General features: G+C 36.5%; 1 protein-coding gene across 5 annotated transcripts in view; it reads left to right on the top strand.

The window, feature by feature from the left end:
* LOC105479406 (leucine rich repeat containing 28) overlaps positions 1–21,799 on the top strand; it is a 129,069-nt gene that overhangs the window by 27,761 nt on the left and 79,509 nt on the right. For all 5 annotated transcript variants that reach the window (XM_011737340.2, XM_071100594.1, XM_071100596.1 and 2 more), the window contains 2 exons: positions 8,193–8,230; positions 8,753–8,890. In XM_011737340.2, coding sequence (XP_011735642.1) covers positions 8,193–8,230; positions 8,753–8,890 — 176 coding nt within the window. The remainder of the gene's footprint in view (positions 1–8,192; positions 8,231–8,752; positions 8,891–21,799) is intronic.

The following is a 21,799-nucleotide window of genomic DNA, read 5'->3' as shown; positions in this document are numbered from 1 at the left end:
TGTTGGCCAGGACTGCAGTCTCATCTGAAGACTTAACTGAAGAAGGACCTTCTTCTATGTTCATTCATGTGGTTGTTGTCAGGTTCAATTCCTTGTAGGCTGTTGAACTGAAGGACTCTGTTTCTTGCTTGCTGTTGGCTAGAGCACCTCTCTCAGTTCCTTGCCATTTGGCCTTTCTATAGGATAGTTTACAACATAGCAACTGGCTTTCATTAGAGCAAGCAAGCCAAAGAGCAAGAGAGAGTATACACTTTCTCCCAATCCCTGGTAATCACTAATCTACTTTCTGCCTCTATGGATATACCTTTTTCTGGATGTTTTATATTAGTGGAATGAAACAATATGTGGCCTTTTGTATCTGGCTGCATTAACACAGCATAATGTTTTCAAGGTTTATTCATGTTGTAGCAGGTATCAGAATTCATTCCTTTTTATGGCTGAATAATATTCCATTGAGTAGATACATGACGGTTTGTTTATCTGTTCATCAGTTGATAGACATTTGTGATGTTTCCACATTTTGAAAGCTTTTCCTTTTACAGTTTCTGGTTTGTCAGTTGTTTGTTACAACTGTTTCAGGCAGCTGTGAAGTTAAACAATTGCCTGTAATTTGTTTCAGTTTACAACGGTTTTTGCACTGGGCAATCTCGCAGTCAGATGGAATAAAGACAGCCTTGCAAGTGGGTCTTCCAGGGAACCATGAGACGAATCTTTGACAGTTCTCTGAGAAGGAAGCTTTTAAGGCACTCTAATGTGGTCCTACCCCTTGCTACTGCTTTTCTCCTTGATTGTGGGCTGTTGGTTTTTCAGTCTTCTGCAGAGCAGGAGAGTGGGGTTTGGACTAGAGCAAGTGAAAATACCATGAAGCCTACAACCCACTGTTCTTACTGATGTTCAGTCATTTTTTTCTTGAATAAATTCTCCCTATATTACTGTAAGCCTTAGGTTCATTTCCAGAGTTCTCAACATGTAGCATTTAGACATTTCTGACAGTTTCTCATTGTTTTTATGGAAGGGAATTTTTGGAGGTTCTTACTCTACCACTTTTGCTCAAAATTTTTAGTTTTGTAAAAAAACTGCCAATTTACCAGATTAGCTGTCCCATTTTACATTTCCCCTGGCAATGTATGATTGTTCCAGTGTCTGCACATCTTAGCATTTGGTGTTGTCTTTGTTATTTTAGTCATTTTGATAGATGTGTGGTTTTTATTACATTGGAATTTTCATTTGTATTTCTATAATGACTAATGATATTGAACATCTTTTTGTAGACTTATTTGTCATTGGCATCTTTCTTTTGGTGAAATGTCTGTCCATGTCTATTGCTCATCTTCTGATTGTATTTTTTTTTAATTTATGAGTTTTAAGAGTTCTTTGTAAACTAGTTTTCTGTTTTATATGTTGTTTACAAATATTGTCTCCCAGTGGATAGCTTGTGTTTTCATCTTCTTTATGTTCTTTTGCAGAACAAAAGTTTTACATTTCGATGAGGTCCAGTTTATCATTTTTTGCTTTTATGTGTCCTGCTTTTGATGGCACATCTAAAAACTCTCTGTCTAGCCCTACGTCCCAAAGACTTTCTCCTTTCCCCACCCACCCCCCAAAGTCTTACAGTTTTTTTATTGTACATTTGTCACTTATATTTAAAAATTTTTTTTCTGAGATTAGAATTCTTAGTGACCATTTTATTTTCCTATCAGCCCTTTCATGATGTTCATTATTCCCTGGTGTGCATAGTTTCTGAAGAAACATCTACAGTTGTTACATTTGTTTCTTTGTGTGTAATGTGTCTTTTTCTCCCTTGGGCTACTTTGAAGGGTTTTAAGGGATTTGATTTAGATGTATCTTGTGGTTTTCTTCTTTCTTACCTTTGAGGTTCATGGGGCATCTTGGGGTTGTGTCTTCACAGTTTTTATCAAATTTGGAAAATTTTGACATTGTTTCTTCAGAGACTTATTTATATACCCTGTTCCTGGCCCCTGCTTGTGGAACTCTTACATGTTTGTTAGACTGTTTAATACTGTCCTGTAGTCACAAAGACTCTTCATTTCCTTTTCAAACTTTTATTCCCTATGTGCTTCAGTTTGGACAAATTGTATATTCTAGTTAAGAGTCAGTAATATTTTCTTCTTCAGTGTCTAATGTACTATACTAATCCCACTCAGTGAAGTTTTCTCTTTGGTTTTTTTTTTTTTTTTTTTTAAGAGACAGGGTCTTACTCTGTCACCCAGGCTGGAGTGCAGTGACTCTATCCTAGCTCATTGCAGCCTTGAACTCCTGGGCTCAAGGGATCCTCCCATCTCAGCCTCCCAAGTAGCTAGAAGTACAGGCATGCACCACCATGCCCAGCTACATTTTAAATTTTTTCATAGACATGGGGTCTTGCAGTGTTGCCCAGGCTGGCATTCTGTTTGTGTTTTTGAGACAAGGTCTTACATTGTCACCCAGGAGTCACACTGGAGTGTAGTGATGCAATCGTGGCTCACTGTAACTTCAAACTCCTGGTCTCAAGTGATCCTCCTGCCTCAGCCACCCAAAGCTCTGGGATTATAGGAGTGTCACTGTGCCCAGCCTGTTATTGTATTTATGATATCTGGAAGTTCTATTTATGCTTCTTTATATCTTACAGTTCTTACAATGTTCATATTTTCATTTAAATAGTTGAATATAGTTGTTATAGCTATTTTAATGTCCTGTTTGCTAATTCTATCATCTGTGTCATACTGGTTTTATTTGTAGTGACTGGTTTTTCTCCTGGTTATGGGTCATATTTTCCTGATTCTTGGAATGTCTAATACTTTTTGATTGGATGATGGACCTTATAAAGTTTGCATTTTTGAGAGTCTAAATTTTATTGTCTCCTTTTTTCTGGCATGTAGCTATTTGCAGTTTATTTTGATCCTTTTATGTCTTATTTTTATACTTTGTTAGGACAGGTGGGTAGGTTAGCCTTATTACTGAAGCATGAGCTTTCCAGAGTCTTTCTTGAATACCTCAAATGATCAACAAGGATTTGGCACACTTGCTCAGAACTTGAATGTCTCTCAACCCTGTGTGAGCTTTTCAGACTGTTCAGCTGATTGATTTTTAGCTGCTTTTTGCCCGGAGTTCCTTGTATTTTTCTTCTATTATTTTTTGAGATGGGGGTCTCATTATATTGCTCAGGCTGGTCTTGAATTTTTGTCCTCAAGTGATCCTCCTGCTTCAGCCTCCCAAGTAGCTAGGGTTACAGGTATGACCCACTGTACCCTGCTAGAGTTTCTCTTCTGTGTGTTTGTGCTAGAATTCAGCTATGAGTGAGGCCAAGGGATTCCTTATGTAAATTTTTTTGTTTGTTTGTTTTTTGTAGTAGCGGCTCTCTCTTCTTCAGAACTTTACCCCACAACTTCCAGTTGCCTCAGGTTCCTGAACTCTAATATGTGTCCCCTGAACTCTGATATGTGTCTCCATAACTCAGTGAGACTTCTGTACTTTGTTTGGGCTCTCCTTCCTGTTCTACAGTCCAGAATTTGCCTCTAGGAAGAAAGCTAGGGAGATTGTATGGCTTACTTCCTTTCTCGTAGGGAATGTAGTCCTAGTTGCCTTTGTTAATATCTGAAAATAATTGTTTCATGTAAGGTCATGCACAGCATAATGATGTTTTGGTCAACGACAGGCCACATATGTAATGGTGGTCCCATAAGATTATAATACTGTGTTTTTACTGTACCTTTTCTATACTTCTATACTGTACCTTTTCTATGTTTACATATGTTTAGATATACAAATACATTGTGTATCAGTTGTCTGATGGTGTTACAGTTGTCTGCAGTATTCAGTACAATAACATACTGTCCAGATTTGTAGCCTAAGAGCAACTACACCTTACAACCTAGGCGTGTGGTAGGCTCTACCATCTAGGTTTGTGTAAGAACACCCTATGGGCTGGGCATGGTGGTTCACGCCTGTAATCCCAGTACTTTGGTAGGCCGAGGTGGGCGGATCATGAGGTCAGGAGATCAAGACCATCCTGGCTAACAAGGTGAAAACCCGTCTCTGCTAAAAATACAAAAAGTTAGCCAGGCGTGGTGGTGGCAGGCGCCTGTAGTCCCAACTACTCGGAAGGCTGAGGCAGGAGAATGGCGTGAACCTGGGAGGTGGAGCTTGCAGTGAGCCGAGATTGCACCACTGCACTCCAGCCTGTGCGACAGACCGAGACTCCATCTCAAATAAAATAAAATAAAATAAAATAAAATAAAATAAAATAAAACAAGAACACCTATGATGTTTGCACAACAAGGAAATCACCTAATAACACATTTCTTAGAACATATCCCAGTCATTAAGTGGCATGTCACTGTATTTCATCCGGTTTTCTTGTTTATAACAGTTGGGTAAATCCCGTTTACTCCATTGCTGTGATTCATCCTGACTAAAAGTAGAAGTCCTGTTTCTTTAATTAAATTTCATTTATTTATTTATTTATTTATTTATTTATTTATTTATTTATTTATTTTTGAGATGGAGTTTTGCTCTTGTTGCCCAGGCTGGAGTACAGTGGCACAATCTCAGCTCACTGGAACCTCCGCCTCCTGGGTTCAAGAGATTCTCCTGCCTCAGCCTCCTGAGTAGCTGGGAGTACAGGCATGTGCCACCACGCCCAGCTAATTTTTGTAGCTTTAGTAGAGACGAGTTTCTCCATGTTGGTTAGGCTGGTCTCGCACTCCCGACCTCAGGTGATCCACCTGCTTTGGCCTCCCAAAGTGCTGGGATTACAGGTGTGAGCCATTGCACCCAACCTAAAAAAATTTTTTTTAATAACTTTTTTATTTTGGAACAATTTTATATTTATAGAAAAGTTATAAACATAGTACAGAGCATTCTGGTATACCCCTTACCCAGTTTGTCCTGTTGTTAACATCTTAGAATTCCATGGTACAGGCCGGGCGCGGTGGCTCACGCCTGTAATCCTAGCACTTTGGGAGGCCGAGGTGGGCGGATCACGAGGTCAGGAGCTTGAGACCAGCCTGACTAACATGCTGAAACCCCATCTCTACTAAAAATACAAAAAACATTAGCCAAGTGTGGTGGCAAGCACCTGTAATCCCAGCTACTCAGGAGGCTGAGGCAGGAGAATCACTTGAACCGGGGAGGCGGAGGTTGCAGTGAGCAGAGATCGAGCCATGGCACTCTAACTGGGGTGACAGAGGGAGACTCCATCTCAAAAAAAAAAAAAAAAAAAAAAAAAAAAAAAGAATTCCATGGTTCATTTGTCAAAACAAAGAAGCTGACTTTGGAATATTCCTATTAAGTAAACATCTACATTTAACGTTGTTTAAAAAAACTGCCAAGCCATTTTCCAAAGTGTGTATACCCCAAAGTGGCATTCCCACCAACAATGAATGAGAGTTCCTGCATTATTTGAGTAGAAGAGGAACATAATAAGGACATTGAAACATCAACATTTCAATTACTCTGAAATTACCAAAATTAAGTAAAAGGTAGTGACTTAAATTTGAAAGTCCTAAGCCTATGACTACAAATGACTCATAATAACTATAATAACAACAATAACAAGAGCATTCATTTAAATCCTTCTGGGAGTCAAGCGCTATTCTAAGAGCTTTACATATATTAATTCATTTAGTCCCTGCAACATCATAGATTAGGAGAGAGAGCAGTTCAGTAATTTCTCCATAGTCACATGGCTATTAAGGTGCAGGCAGTGTGGCTTCAGAGCCCGCTGTCTGATCCACTTTACCAGTAATGGTTCTTAATTGGTTGTACATCAGGATTATTGGAGTTAAGATGGTGTTTCACTTGCTACAGGATGGTTTCGGACACCAGTAAGACCCCTGGTGATTCTAACATACAGTTAGGATTGGCAACACTCTGTATTATTTTTTTAAAGATACATTTATTCAGTGTCATGATCACACTACTACATTTAGCAATCAACAGCATGAGTGCAAAAAAAATCTACATTAAAACCCTTTGTTGGAATGCTTTACACTTTCCACAGAACAGAAACTAAAATAGCCTGTTATACAATTATTCACAAATACAGTCCTCAAGTTTTTTGCCCATATACATGAGTATTTGTCTAAAACATGTCTTCTTTATAGCATCTAGGCCCTGCTACCACTGTGCTTCGCTGAGTTCACAAAACTGTTGTAACCTGTAGCTTCCCTGTCACTTCTCTGGCTCTCCTCTCACACTAAGCTTTGTTTCCTGACAGTAATTAAAATCTTCTGACACTGCCATAGCTACTGCTGCTACTGGAACTGGCATAGCCACTTTGGTTTCATGGTTTGGTCAAGTATTGGCCTCTACCACCATAGGAGCCAGAGCTTCTGCCACCATTGTCCTCCCTTCATGGGTTCAAAATGTGAAGACTGACTGTTGTAATTGTCAGAATCATTCTTTCACCACTTCCAGAATTGCTTCCATCATTATCAAATCCATTGTAGCCATCCTCACTGCCACCATATCCATCATCACCATGGCTGCCACCAACCCCACCATGACTGCTGAAGTTTCTTCCACGACCAAAGTTGTCATTCCCATCAAAACCACTTCCACGACCACCATCAAAATTTCCAGAACCGCCTGCTCCACAGTGGCATAGTGACAAACCCAAAGCCCCGGCGCGCTTGGTATTGGGATCTCTCATGACCACACAGTCCATGAGCATTCCCCATTGCTCAGAATGGCTCCTCAGGCTCTCATTGGTTGTTTCAAAGCTCACGCCTCCAATGAAGAGCTCCAATGAAGAGCTTCCATAGCTGTTCAGGCTCTTTAGGAGACTGACTTAGACATGATGGCAGGGGGAGGAGAGACTTTAACGATGCTTCTTCAGCAGCATCCACAGGCAGCCACTGTGTACTATTTCATACAGCATCTTCATTATATGTAGATAATATTTTAAAGTCTGTTTGAAAAATTCTAATCATAATAATGGGTACTTTAGTTCATATTTTGATTTGGACATTTTAATGTCTTTTTATAGGTAGAGCTTGAATTGAGGCAAGTATTTTGTTTAAAAAAAATTTTTTAATCAGTTCTCTATTTTGATTTGAGTATTCCTTCCTAAAATTAATGTTTAAAGAGTATTGATTTTAAAATGTGTAATCATTTCATATACAGAAAGCAAGGACTGAAGTATATCATAGAGTAAATGGTGGGCTTATTTAAATTGTGTTATACCCAGCAGGTTAATTAACCTTCTACAAAATTGATTTAATTCAATATAAAATAATCTTCATAAAAGTGTTTTCTGTCTTATTTTGTGTTTATTGACATTTTAATATTCAATATTAGACTTTAAGAATGCAGAAGAAAACTTTTAAATTCTATTTAAAAGTACTTTATAAGATATATTTTTAAAGTACAATAAATAAAACCATAGGTTTGAAAGTAAAGTTTACTAAAATCTAGTTCTGTTGTCTCTAAATCAATGATATAAATTTATTTTCTTAAATTATTGCTGTGTGATCTCCAGCATTCACTTGTTTTGCTCTGAATAGTTGGTTACTGATTGCAGGAAGTCTCCACCAGAGTGTGCTCAAGACACTGTAGTGGGAAAAGTGTTACTTAGGCTTGCCTAGACTTTCTAGCCTCTGTGAAAAAGAAAATTTTTTAAGAGAAACATTTGATTTCTTGTTACAAAATTTCTTTTGCCATGAAATAAATTCTGTACGTTGACAGTTGAGTAGTTCTACAGACACTGTAAATGAAGAGTATTTAATCTCTCCGTTGTTGGTTCTCAGTATGCGTGCTAGCTAGAAGTATCTTTATTTTGTGAAGTTATTTTTTAGAAATGAAAAGTTCATCTTCCTTTACACAATAGGTGTTGATTTTTTTCTCACAATAAGTATATTTTTTAAAGCCTGAATAAAATGAACTGGAAAAACTAGTAATTTGTGTTATGAAGTTAAAAAAAAACGTATAGTTTATCTATTATGTATGCTTTTATTTTAAAATAACTAAATCAGTAAATAGATTTAATATTTGCAATTCTAGTACAAAAGATTATTCTCGAAGTATTATTAGTTAGCTGTGCTAACCATTATTGTATGTCGATGCATTAGAGTAGGGTGTGAAAGTTGTGGCCTATTTATATTTGATAAATTTCTAAGTGAGCATTTTATAAACTGATTATCTGACAAAAGTACTTAATGACAATAGCTATTTTTTTTCTTTTTCCTTCCTAGATACCTGCACTCAAATAACATAGTTGTGGTTCCGGAAGGTATGTTTACTTAAAATTTTTAGTTAGAAGATAATATAATTTAAGCTTTGCTTTATAAATAGAACAAATTTTAATTTTAAGACACCTTTAATTTTTTAGCTTCAAAACTTTTTTTCTTCTAGTAAGTCCAGTTAAGAACTATAATTAAATAAATAAGTCTAAAATGGTTATAATAGTTAGGTAAACTATTATTAGATAAATTCCTATTAGGTAGATAATAAGTTCTAAATTTAATAAATCTAGCTAAGAATTCTGGTCAGATAAAAAAGGCCCTGTGTATCATTTCTTGAATTATTTTAGTTTTAATGTTTTTATTTGTGCTGTATTTTAAGTTATATTTTATCTTCAGCTGGAAGTATTTATCACTTTCTTCAACTTAGTTTGATCCGTGTTTTTACTGTTTTGTGAGCAACTGAGACAAGGATATTAAGTAGTAAAATATTTTAACTTGGAATACTTGCATTACAGATTTGATGTAATACTTGAATCAAATTCATTTTGGTTCTCCTTTTCTCTTTGAAGCCATTGGGTCTCTTGTAAAACTCCAATGTCTGGATCTTAGTGACAATGCCTTAGAAATTGTTTGCCCAGAAATTGGTCGTCTGAGAGCTTTACGTCATCTTCGATTAGCTAATAACCAACTGCAATTCCTACCTCCAGGTAATCATAGTCTATAGCACACAATAGTTTCTTGTCTAGTATAAATCTATATTTCTTCATATTTCTCACTGTATGTCTAGGCAATGGGCTGTAGATGTATTTGTAAGTATTTGTCCATTTGTTTGAAGATGAAACTTTAAGGAATGTGGGCGAAATATTACTAAGAGTCTTTTTTGTGATGCAAATGTAAAAAGGTAGCATTTATATTTTAGATATAGCTACAATTACTACAACTGTGCATTGCAACCAATATCCCTTTGAATTACTGCTCTGGCAAAATATTTGTACAAGGAGCTACTTCAATTCTGAATTTCACATAAGAGAATTAGGTGAGCTTTGCATGATATAATCATTTTACTATCCAAAAGTCAAATACCTGCAGTGTTTTCTCTTATTCTCCAGTGAGGTAACTAATGTACATTAACTTTTTTTTTTTTTTTTTTTTTTTTTTTGAGACGGAGTCTCGCTGTGTCGTCAGGCTGGAGTGCAGTGGCACAATCTCAACTTACTGCAATCTCTGCCTCCCAGGTTCAAGCGATTCTCCTGCCTCAGCCTCCCGAGTAGCTGGGACTATAGGCGCGTGGCCCCATGCCTGGCTAATTTTTGAATTTTTAGTAGAGACAGGGTTTCACCATGTTGGCCAGGCTGGTCTCAAACTCCTGACCTCAAGTGATCCACCTGCCTTGGCCTCCCAAACTGCTGGGATTACAGGTGTGAGCCACCACGCCTGACCTAATGTATGTTAACTTTGATTTTAAAAGGAGTCATGCTAAAATTTAGTAGAACAATTTACATTTGAGACTTAGGATTGTCTATTCTGCCTGCTGAACATGTAAGTAAATTATGAATGTACCTTATAGATAGGCAGTACTAAAATCTTGCATTTTATTGACAGCCACCATTAAACCCTTTGATTTCTTAGGAGGAGCATCCAGAGACCTTGCTTTGTGAATCCACATATTTGCAAATCCCACTCTCATATATGATTTCATGTATTAAAAAACATGATAATTAAAAAATAAAAAACTTACGCTTCAGGTATTATATGAAAGTTACTGTGTATTCAAGAATGAGCAGAGAAAGATACAGATGTTAATTTGTCTGAGATTATTTTTACTCTTTTGAGTAAAACCAACTCGAGAATACCAACCAGCCTTTTAGTGTATCTAGGTGAAATATGTGACTCAAACAAAACTACAAATTACTACCTGTCATAGAACTTCAGGGTAACATGAGAATGTTAAAAATTATGCATGTTAAACCCACGAATGAAAAAGTCTATGATATTTCTTTGTTTTTTCAAGTACAGAAATGTCTAAATTAAAACATACTAACGGATTAATTTTTAGACTTTATGTTCTGGCCTTAATATATAGATTCAATACTGTATATAAAAATGGCACCAGTCAGGCTGGGCACAGTGGATCACACCTGTAATCCCAGCACTTTGGGAGGCCAAGGTGGGTGGATCACCTGAGGTCAGGAGTTCGAGACCAACCTGGCTAGCATGGTGAAACCCCATCTCTACTAAAAATACAAAAATTAGCCGGGTGTGGTGGTGTTGTGCCTTTAGTTTCAGCTACTTGGGAGGCTGAGGCAGGAGAATTGCTTGAACCTGGCAGGCAGAGGTTGCAGTGAACCGAGATCATACCACTGCACTCCAGCTTGGGTGACAGAGTGAGACTCCACCTCAAAAAAAAAAAAAAAAAAAAAAAAAAAAAAAAAAAAAAAAAAATTGGCACCAGTCAGCGGTGACTGTGTTTTAAAAAATATTATTTTACCCTCATATAATGAATGTCTTATTTTTTCTAACTATAGTTAATATAAAAATTTTTGACACAATACAGGAATATGGTCTTTCCTTTATTATATATACATCAGGCCAATGGTGTTTCATCATTCTAGCTTTCATCAAGTTTGTACATTCAGATACCTAGAAAATGAGATACTCTTTTGAGGATTGCCTAGAAAATGTATCAGTAAAGATAATACTTTACATTTTACTAACATTTTCATATATGAAACTTATATAAGATATACAACCAAAATGCATAAATATAATGCTGTATTTATGAACTCTTTTTTTTTTACATACATTTAAAGAATATACAAAAAATACAATTCTGCCAGACATGGTGGTTCACATCTGTAATCCTACCACTTTGGGAAGCTGAGGCAAGAGGATCGCTTGAAGCCAGGAGTTCGAGACCAGCCAGGGCAACATAGTGAGGCTTTGTCTCTACTAAAATCCAACAATAATAATAAAAAAAAAATTAGCCGTGCATGGTGACACACACCTTAGTCCTAGCTACTTGGGAGGCTGAGGTGGGAGAATCTCTTGAGCCCAGGATATCAAGGCTGCAGTGAACTCTGATTGCAGTATTGCACTCCAGCCTGGACAACGGAGTGAGACTCTGTCCCCAACCCCCCACAAAAAACAATTCTGTGATAAACCATTGTTCTGGGTGTTGTATTATTCTGTCTTTTCCTGTAATATAAAAACATGATGTAGTAGAATATGGTCATTTCCTTCCATTATATATCTTAGAGGTTAAGGATGTACTTCTAATATCATTGACTGCTTCTTAATAACCAGTGAAGGCTATATGTTTTGTGACTACTTTCATATAATTTATTTATATCTCTCCTGTTACATAAGAAATTTGAGGCATATACTTGTGATTTTATTTTCCTGGGTTTGTTTCTATTTGTGTTTGCTTTTGCTTGTTTTGAGTAAAATTATATACATTAACAGTTATACATTTTGGATAGGAACTTTTGATTGAGCCATGTATACAGACTTTATTCTTTCTTGCCACCATGAGTAGCAATGGACTAAGTTTTACCAATTATTTGATTCACTTTATACATCTCATGAGGTGATTTCAGATGTTATGATTTAAGTATGTAAGGGGCTAAGCATACATCCCCTAAATGCTTTATTATGTTTGGAGACATACTATGGGAGGGTATTCTAAATGTGGGAAAGAAATGTGAGGGACTGTGATCTTGTCCCTATTTGACCACAGTAGGCACCAGTTGATATCTGCTTAATAAGCCCCTTCTCCATAGTCCATAGTCCATGCCAAGACTTGTCACATGTTACATTCTCTTAAAAGACTTAACATTTTACCATGTTTCTTTGTTGTCATTGAAAAGCCTTTGAATATAATTTTATAGTTTTATATCCAATATTTAAAATTTGCCAATTAGTTCTCAAAGTGGTTATGCCATTTTACACTGTTCTCTCAGCAATGTATGAGAGGTGCAGTTACTCCACATTCTTGCCAACATTTGGTGTTGTCTATTTGTTTGTTTAGCCATCATAATGGGTGTGAAGTAGTATTGCATTTTTAAAAAATTCTATTTAATTTGCAAATCTCTCTTGACTAATGTTATTTAGCACTTTCTCATGTATTTATGGGCTATTCCAAATCTTTTTGAATTATAGGAGATATCTCCCTGCTTTAAAGACCAGCTGCCAGCAGGTTCAGTTGCTGAGGAATTCTCTTTGCTCTCCAGTTTGGCTTCTGGCTTTCTGTGACTTCAGAGCTCTTTGAATCCTGCTGCTCCATCCTTGGCCTGTAAAGGTTGACTGTCATCGCCCTGTACTCTGTGACAGTGGGTCTTGCCTCTGAGAAGTTTCTCTTGGCTTTTCTGTTACCACCTATCCTCCAGGTTTTCCCTTGCTGGAAGCCTAGAGTACATTGAGGAGATTATCTCAGTTCTTGCTCTCTTTCCTTGCCCTCATTTTTGGTGAAGGTTGGTGGGACAGAGTGGTTTGTGTGTCTGTGTTGAGCAGGGGGATTTATTAATAGTACAGTCTTTCTATACCTATGGATCCTCTGGGTTCTACACGGGTATGTCCACATAGAGCTTTCAAAGTTAGACTGTTTTCTCTTTAACCATTATCTGTGGCAGATTTCTTTTCCCACCTCTATTTCAGTCAGGGATGATAGCAGCCAGGGATCTCTTCTCTTTGAAAATGTGCTTCTCACTCTTTGGAGCTGATTTAGATTTCCCCATGTCCTCAGTCTCTGATGGGTTTTTATTCAGCTTGTTTTAGTTGTTAGGGTGAGAGCGATGATCTCTTTGGAGTTTCTATTTTCAAATTGGAATTAAGTCCTCCTTCTTCCCAACTGACTTCCACAATTTGTTTTTGGTTCCTCTTTGCTTCCTTTCTATTTTTGGATTACTTGAGTATGTTTTAGTGTTCCATTTTATTTCCTCCATTGACTTTCCTCTAGGCTTCACAATATGCTCCCTTAACTTATTACATTTAGAATATTGTACCATTTCATATAAATTATATACATTCATTTATTATTGTGCATATTTTACAACAGTATACTTCCTTTTACCCTCCTTCTTTTGTACTACTATGTCATTTCAATATATGTTATAAACTCTTTAAGATAATATTATTTTTGCAAGTCAGTTGTCTTTAAAATACTAACACTGGGCATGGTGGCTCACACCTGTAATCCCAGCACTTTGGGAGGCCAAGGTGGGTGGATCACCTGAGGTTGGGAGTTTGAGACCAGCCTGACTAACATGGAGAAATTCCATTTCTACTAAAAATACAAAATTAACCAGGCATGGTGGCACATGCCTGTAATCCCAGCTACTCAGGAGGCTGAGGCAGAAGAATCACTTGAACACAGGAGGCGGAGGTTGTGGTGAGCTGAGATCACGCCATTGCATTCCAGCCTGGGCAACAAGAACGAAACTCTGTCTCAAAAAATAAAACACCTAAAAAAATTTTCCTGAATATTCACTATTTCCTGTATGTTCTATTCTTTTTTTCTTAAGAGACACAGTCTTGCTGTGTTGCCTGAGCTGATCTCAATATCCTGGCCTTCTAAAGCACTGAGATTACAGATGTGAGCCACTGCACCTGGCCATTTTTTCCTCTAGATTTAGTTTCCATCTGTCATTTCTCTTCAACCTGAAGTACTTCCTTTAGTATTTGTTTTAGTGCAGTTCTACTGGCAATGAACTATCTCAGTTTTTCTTTATGCAAAAATGTTATTTCATTTTCACTTTTGAAGAATATTTTCTCTGGAAATAAAATTCTGAATTGACAAGAGTTTTTTCTTTGAGCACTTTAAGGAAGATCTTCCATTATTTCCTGGCTGTCATTGTTTCTGATGAGAAGTCAGCCGTAATTTGTATCATTGTTACCCTGTATCTTTTTCTATGGCTGCATTAAGATTTCTCTCTTTAATCTTTTCTCTTTATCTTTGGTATTAGCAGTTTGTATATGATGTGTCTTGATACAGGATTTTTTATATTTACCTTTCTTGGGGTTTTCTTTATTCCCAAATTGGCAAGTTTCCTGTTATTATTTCTTCAAATATTTTTCTGTTCCACATTTCCTCTCTCTCTGGAACTCTGGTTACACACATTAGATAATTTGGTATTCTTCTACAGGTCACTGAACTTTGTTCTTCTTCTTCTTTTTTTTTAATGTAATCTTTTTCTTGCCCTTGTCTCAAGATTAGAAGATATCTGTTGATCTGACTTCTACTCACCATTTCTTTTATGCTCTCCAGTGTGCTAGTTTTTATGCTTTTCTGTCTTAATCCATTCAGGCTGCTGTAAACAAATACCATAAATGGGGTAGCTTATAAACAACAGAAATGTATTGCTGAGTTCTGGAGGCTGGGAGTTCCAAGATCAAGGTGCCAGCAGATTTGGTATCTGGTGAGGTCCTACTTTCTGATTCATAGATGACACTTTTTCACTATGTTCTCATGTGGTGGAATGGGGCAAGGCAGCTCTCTGCGGCATCTTCTGTAAGGGCACTAATTCCACTCATGAGGGTTTCACCCTTAGGACCTCCCAAAGGCCCCACCTCCTGAGACCATTGCATTGGTGACTTGGTTTTAACATATGAATTTAGAGGTGGGGACACAAACATTCAGATCATAGCACCCTCTTTACCTCCTCACAGCCTTTTCATCTTTGGTGCCCTGTCCTGCATCTTCTAGGTGCTTCACTTGCCCGCCACTCTGATCTGTGCCTCTTCAGTTCTGCAAGACTGGAGCTCTGTTTAGGTTCCATTTCCCTGTGCTGTGGCCCAAAATAAGCCCCATGGCAGAAATTTGGGTCCAACATGGGGCTCATCTCTTGTGTTCCCCAGATTTTAAGGATTGTAGTTCTGGGTTGCCTGTCCATTGCTTGAAAACAATTGCTTCATATTTTTTGAGTAGTTTATTGTGTTTTGGTGGGAGGCAGGTCTGGCATCAGTTACCCTGTCATGTCTGGAAGTGGAAGTCCTATTAGATGTCCTTTGATTTCTCATCTGAGTGCTTCCCTACATTCTTTTATATATATGTTTTTGTAGTTGTTGTTGTTGCTGCTGCTAAGTGTGTACCACTTAAACATTTATGTATTGCTTTTCTCTATGCCTGGCGTCAAAACTATAACATTATTTGTCATAGAACATATTTAAACCAATTTTCTTCCAATGACATTTTGTAATTTGATCATATAAAATTATGTAATCTATTATGAAGAGAATTTTACTGTGTACCTAGAAATAAAGGATTGTTGGAGAAAGGCTTCCATCAGTGCAGGGCCCCTTTCTGATTAAACCTCGCTAAATGTCACAAAGTCCAATGGATGTTTGAGGAGACAGAAAGAACAGCCAATCTTTGATAGTCAAGAGAAACCTGACACCTTTGTGGTCTGCTGTAAACACTCTGAATTACCACAAGAGAAGGTTATAGCAACAAAGAAACAACAAAAAGTAACCAGCAGTCAGAAAAGATGTTGCTTACATCTGGCATATAAATCAGCCTATTTTTAAAAAATACTTTTATCCTTGAAAAGTTGTTTTGCATACCAAAAAAGGCAGGATTTTCAGCCCAAGTTAAAAGCATGACTCTGTTGTGTTTTAATGGCTGAAAGTATGCACAGACAGAAATGTGTACCACATATAACCAGCATGTGTTGTTCCGAAAACCCAGGTTTCAAGTGTAGTCAAATTTATTACCATTTTTTTCTTAAAATTTACTTTTTCACCCATTGAACCTCTGTAAGTTTATTGGAATGAAATTTAGTATCCTTTCTTAGGTCTGTCCCATTGCCACCTGAATTGTCGTGAAACCTCCGTGTTTATTCATCTCATGTGGAGGCGAAGAGGAGTACAATCTCATGTTGTACTGCCTATGCAGTACGGAGGTGCTGATTTTTCAGAGGTGCTGATCCCACCTTGTAGTTACAAGCCTTGGCACAGGTGCTCCATATTTGAATTCCCTGTGTTACAGTTTCTAGGAATGATAAGTGGCCCAGGAACACTGGGTCAGCCCCGGTTTCCTCATCGCTTCCATTGTGCCTACATACTATGTGATCAGTTCAAAAGGAGAACAAAGCAGCTCTCATTTTGAATCCGCAAAACACAAAGTGTGTTATTCTGTCTCCTGTCCCCAGATATTCAAGGCTCTTCACCCCATATTACCCTCCTTAGGCGAATACCATGGTAATTTTGGGTGATTTACTCTTCTGGGAGACTCAGCTTTTCACTGATTACACATCAGTCTGGTAAAATAACTAGCTAGCACTTCTCTCACTAAAAAAGAATCTAAAAAGTTAATCTCTGGCAGAGCATCCTTCTGGTGTCACCAGGCTATATATGTGTGGTCAGCAATATACATAAATAGATTTTCTCTATTTTGTGGGGTTATCTACATGACTGGAAGGGGACTTGCTATTTCATCTGCTTAACAAAATAGTTTTACTGCTCAAAGTATACCACGCTATGTGCTAGAGAAAGTGGACGCTAAGAAGGAAAACAAAATCTGGACCCATACTTCAAGGGCACTTATAATATTTTATTGTCTAATATTTAAACTGCATGCAGTACTTGCAAAGAAGAAATTAGAGAGGAGAGAGAAAGAAGTATTGAGTGTGTTATTGTAGCTAGTGATTATCTTGGTACACAGTGCTGAGACTTGAAATACCCGTTTTGACAACTAATGGGTGGAGGGGCAAAAATCTAACAATCTACCTCAGCTTGCTAGATGACCACTGAATAAATTATCTACCAGATACAGAAATAATTAGCTGGGTGTGGTGATGGGTGCTGTAATCCCAGCTGTTCTGGAGGCTGAGGGCAGGAGAATCACTTGAACCCGGGAGGCAGAGGTTGCAGTGAGCCAAGATTGCACCATTGCACTCCAACCTGGGCAACAAGAGCAAAACTCTGTCTCAGAAAAATAAAATAAAATAAAAAAATTATCTACCAGAGCCCTAAACTCATATTAAGAACTTGTTCTTTCAGTAACTTTATTTTTTATTTTATTTATTTATTTTTTTAGGGGCAGGATCTCACTCTGTCACCCAGGCTAGAGTGCAGTAGAGTAATCATAGCTCACTACAGCCTTGACCTTGTGGGCTCAAGTCATCCTCCTGCCTCAGCCTCCTGAGTAGCTGGGACTACGGGCATGCACCACCATGCCTGGCTAATTTTCTTTAATTTTTTTTTTTTTTTTTTTTTTATAGATGTGGGGTCTTGCTATGTCACCCAGGCTGGTCTCAGACTCCTGGCCTCAAGTGATCCTCATGCTTTGGCCTCCCTAAATGCTGGGTTAAAGGTGTGAGCCATCATGCCTGGCCCTCAATGACTTTTATGAACCTGAAGTTACCTTATTATTAATTATAACTTTGTAATGGTTATAGTACTTTATTAGTAAAGTAACTTTATAGTATAATTAAATATACATATATTAAAAACTTTATAATAACATAGAGATTTTAAATTTAGATTTTTACATAAAATTATGGTATAATAGATAAAACAGATTTCTCAGAAAAATATTTTTACTGTAGATAAACTATCAGCTATTGTAAAATCTTCTTACAAATGGAGCTAAGGCTCATCAATTTTATTTACAAACTTTTACAAGCTTTCAAAATTTGGCAAAACCTTAGGATAAAAATGACTTAAAAATATTCTAAAAGAAAAAAAGTTTTGTTTTCTGGACCATGTATCCTTCTCAGTGTCAAATAAATACAGAAAATACTCCTTTTTAGGAGCGGTGTAAAGGGAAATGTTAGAAAACTTGCCAGATGTCTAAAATACAAAAGTTCATTGCTACAATACTTAAAAAAAAAAGGCAAAAGAAGAAAAGTTGGTTGCTCAGACTTGGAAAGCCTCTACCATCAATCATGCTTAACGCCTAAGGCATGATGAACTCCTTTCCAGGGCCCATTCCTTTGTGAAAAGATTTAAAAGCAACTAACACTATAACCCAAGTGATCCAAATTCACTTCACATGCAGTACTTCTTATAGAATTAATTTATGACAGCATGGTATATTATAGGCTTGGTGCTGCATGGCAACAGTGATGACAGCACTGAGGTCAGTTAAGGAGGGCTTAAGGAGAAGGCAGATGTGACGTGTGGGAACTAAGCTGGTGTGAAAGTGGTATGCAGGAGCAAATGATTTAGTTTGGGTATTTTCCACTATTTATCTCTGAAATGTATCCATCTCATAATCCATTATACACACTGGTTCCAGGATTCTCTCTCTCAAATACAGATTTGACCAACTGTTTCCCCAGTTTAAAACCCTTCATTTAAATAAATTGCTGAAAATGTTGTGGTTGCATGATAGAAGCCTATACTGAGTTCATAACCATTTGTTTATTATCAATACCAGGAATTGGGGACATTTTTAAAAACCTGATAAATATAGAAGTGTTTTTAGTCTTTTCAAGTGAATTTTCTTGAGAATATGTGTTTTCTTAGACAACAACCTATTAATAAGACTTCAGAGATTTAATTGTGAGATGGAGTCTCCCTGTGTCACGCAGGCTGGAGTGCAGTGGTGCAATCTTGGCTCACTGCAACCTTCACTTCCCGGGTTGAAGCGATTCTCCTGCCTAAGCCTCCCAAGTAGCTGGGATTACAGGCATGTGCCACCATGCCCAGCTAATTTTTGTATTTTTAGTAGAGATGGGGTTTCACCATGTTAGCCTGGCTGATCTCGAACTCCTGACCTCAGGCAATCCACCTGCCTCTGCCTCCCAAAGTGCTGGGATTACAGGTGTGAACCACTGCACCTGGCTTTGTTATTTTTGTATCTAAATCAGCCTGCAATATTTTAGAGGTGGCATGGAGTAATTTCTACCATACCTTTTGCTTTCTTGGCAAAATGTGGTTTAATTGTTTGTTTTTACTAAAGAACTTTCAAGTGTTAAAATATTATATGAATCGTGATTTGATGTATTGCATTTGTTAACCAAACTCTGGCAAAAGTATGTTTTAGATAAATACATTAGCAAAGATAGCATTTTCATGTATAATTATTTTACAGTTTCAGCTGATTTTTCTACCTTGATTTCAATATATTGAAATGATTCAGTTGATTTTTCTACCTTGATTTCAATATATTTTGTGACATGATCAGAAAATAATGATTTTATGTAAATTGTAAAGAAAAATTAATATAGCTAATATATCTACATGTATTATATAGATGGATATAATATAGGTTTCATATATAGGTTCACATAATATAGATACCAAAATAAGTGTTTCTTAAAAATTAATGTATTTAATATGCAAAACATTTTATTTTTCATTTATTTGAACATGCCGTTGCTTTACTTCATCTGTAAATTACGTTTTAACTTGTTAAAGGTTTCAATTTAAATCAGATTTCTGTTATGCAAGTAATTTTAGAGTTAACGCTTGTTTTAATGAGTGAAAAGCTTTATGATTTGCCAAGGGTCGATGTAATGAGAAGTAATTTTTACAACGTTGCTTGATATTGTTTGTTATGAACCCCCCCACTCAATGTGCATAATAATTCTTTGTTTAATCCTTTTTATTAACGCTTTTACTAAAAATTGCCATTTTAAACAGATACTTTGTTTTTGAGAAGTTTTGGTTTTCACTGTGTATTTTTTGTAGGTAGTAGGAAAACATGAAGTCAAAACTGGCTGTAGAAGTGAGGACGGGCTCAAAAAATGAATATCTTTATATGCTTATAGCAAATATCACTAGTCGTTTATATGTCTGATCTGCTTCTTAGCTGGATCTGCTGACATCTCTGCTCCTGACATAATCTGAAAGAGAATTAAAGCCTGGCAGAGCTCTTTTGATGACTTTTTTAAATTTGAGAAGTTTGGCATTCTTCATTTTAGTGTGAATTTACAATACTAGTATTAGTGACTTAGTTTTTCTTTTTCTTTTTTTGGAATAACCACAGGTTTTGTGGAAGTCATATTATTTTCATATATATTTAGGTCCTAGCATGAATCCATTTTTCTTAAATGAGATAGTTTTTACTGTAATTTCATAGTCATTATAAGATGTTGAAATAATTAAAATGTTGAGAACAAAATGCTGAAAGATATATATGGATGTTTATAGTAATATAAAGTCTTAGAATTTTTCTGTATCTATTTTTACCTAGTTTTAAAATATAAATGCATATTTTTATAAATGAAAGTACAAGTCTCATATATAAAATTAAAATTTCAATTATTAAACTATTCAATTGAGTAATCAAAGAATTATTTTTATAATTTTTTGTTTACAGGCTATGAAAATAGTGTTTAATCTAAAGCAGAACAAATGTACATTGGAAAATATTTTTTAAAGTATGCACAATTGGCTGGGCACCATGGCTCATGCCTGTAATCCCAGCACTTTGGGAGGCCGAGGTGGGCGGATCACTTGAGGTCAGGAGTTTGAGACCAGCCTGGCCAACATGCTGAACCCTGTTTCTACTAAAAATACAAAAATTAGCCAGATGTGTTTGTGTGTACCTGTAATGCCAGCCCCTCAGGAAGCTGAGGCATGAGAATCGCCTGAACCCAAGAAGCGGAGGCTGCAGTGAGCCAAGATTGTGCCACAGCACTCCAGTCTGGGTGACAGAGTGAGACTCTGTCTAAGAAAATGAAATAAAATAAAAGGTGTGCACAATTACGCATATTGTTGTATATGTCCTGAACCAAAATTATGATTTCTGTGGTGCTATTCTTCTATTACCTGATATCTCTAGGAAACTGATTACTACGTGTTCAAGAATGTGAGATAATTTTTCTGTACAGCTCTGTGTACATAACCAGTGAAGGAAGAATCACCGTTACTGTTTTATATGCACAGGGTGTTGTCTTGCAGTATTTTTATCCATCAGAGGAGCTGTTCTCGTTCAGAGATAAATTTCCGTAACTCATTCTCTTTAAGTGAGAAGATCCAATAGCATAGTTGAATATGTATTTTACAAAGACCAAATCCCTAAATTATTTAGCAATCTAAGAGTCAAATATTTGTATTGTTTTTAAGTGCATGTTATATTAAATATAGACTATAGAATACTATTAATTTTTAAGTAAAAGGGAAGTGCACGTTTTAACCTTTTTCTTTTGAGACTCTTAATAAAATCAGCTTCATAAATCAAAGTTAATAATAATTGTATCTATTCTGTACTTCTTAATTTTTTTATAAAATGCCAACCACCATATCTATTTTATTTGAATATTCTTGGTTTGCTTATGATATCCTGTGAAATTGCATTTGAACTTTATAGGTAAAACTATTTAAGTTTCTCACAACGGAATTCCATGGAGCTTTAAGTACTATAAACTTTCAATAAAGCAAAAGCCTATAAAATTATTGTTACTTGATCCCTCTGTGTCTCCATTTTCTTATCCAATGTGGTAGGTAAATTTTAACATGATGGATTCTGATGTTCATTCTACCACTAAAACTCAACATTTTAAAATTTTTACTAGCTCTAGCAGGTTTGATTTTATGGAGGACCTAAAATGATGCCTTTGAAAATTTGCTTCTGCTGCTAAAAGAGATGACATAATAAGGTGTGAGAGTTTATATATTACCAGTGTTTGTTTCCTATCCATAGTTTAAATTTCTGACTACTTCTAAATCAG

Source organism: Macaca nemestrina, chromosome 7 (genome assembly GCF_043159975.1).
Source record: "Macaca nemestrina isolate mMacNem1 chromosome 7, mMacNem.hap1, whole genome shotgun sequence".
Taxonomy (NCBI): Eukaryota; Metazoa; Chordata; class Mammalia; order Primates; family Cercopithecidae; genus Macaca; species Macaca nemestrina.
The sequence above is the reverse complement of the archived record's forward strand: the minus strand, read 5'-3'. Positions and strand labels throughout refer to the sequence as shown.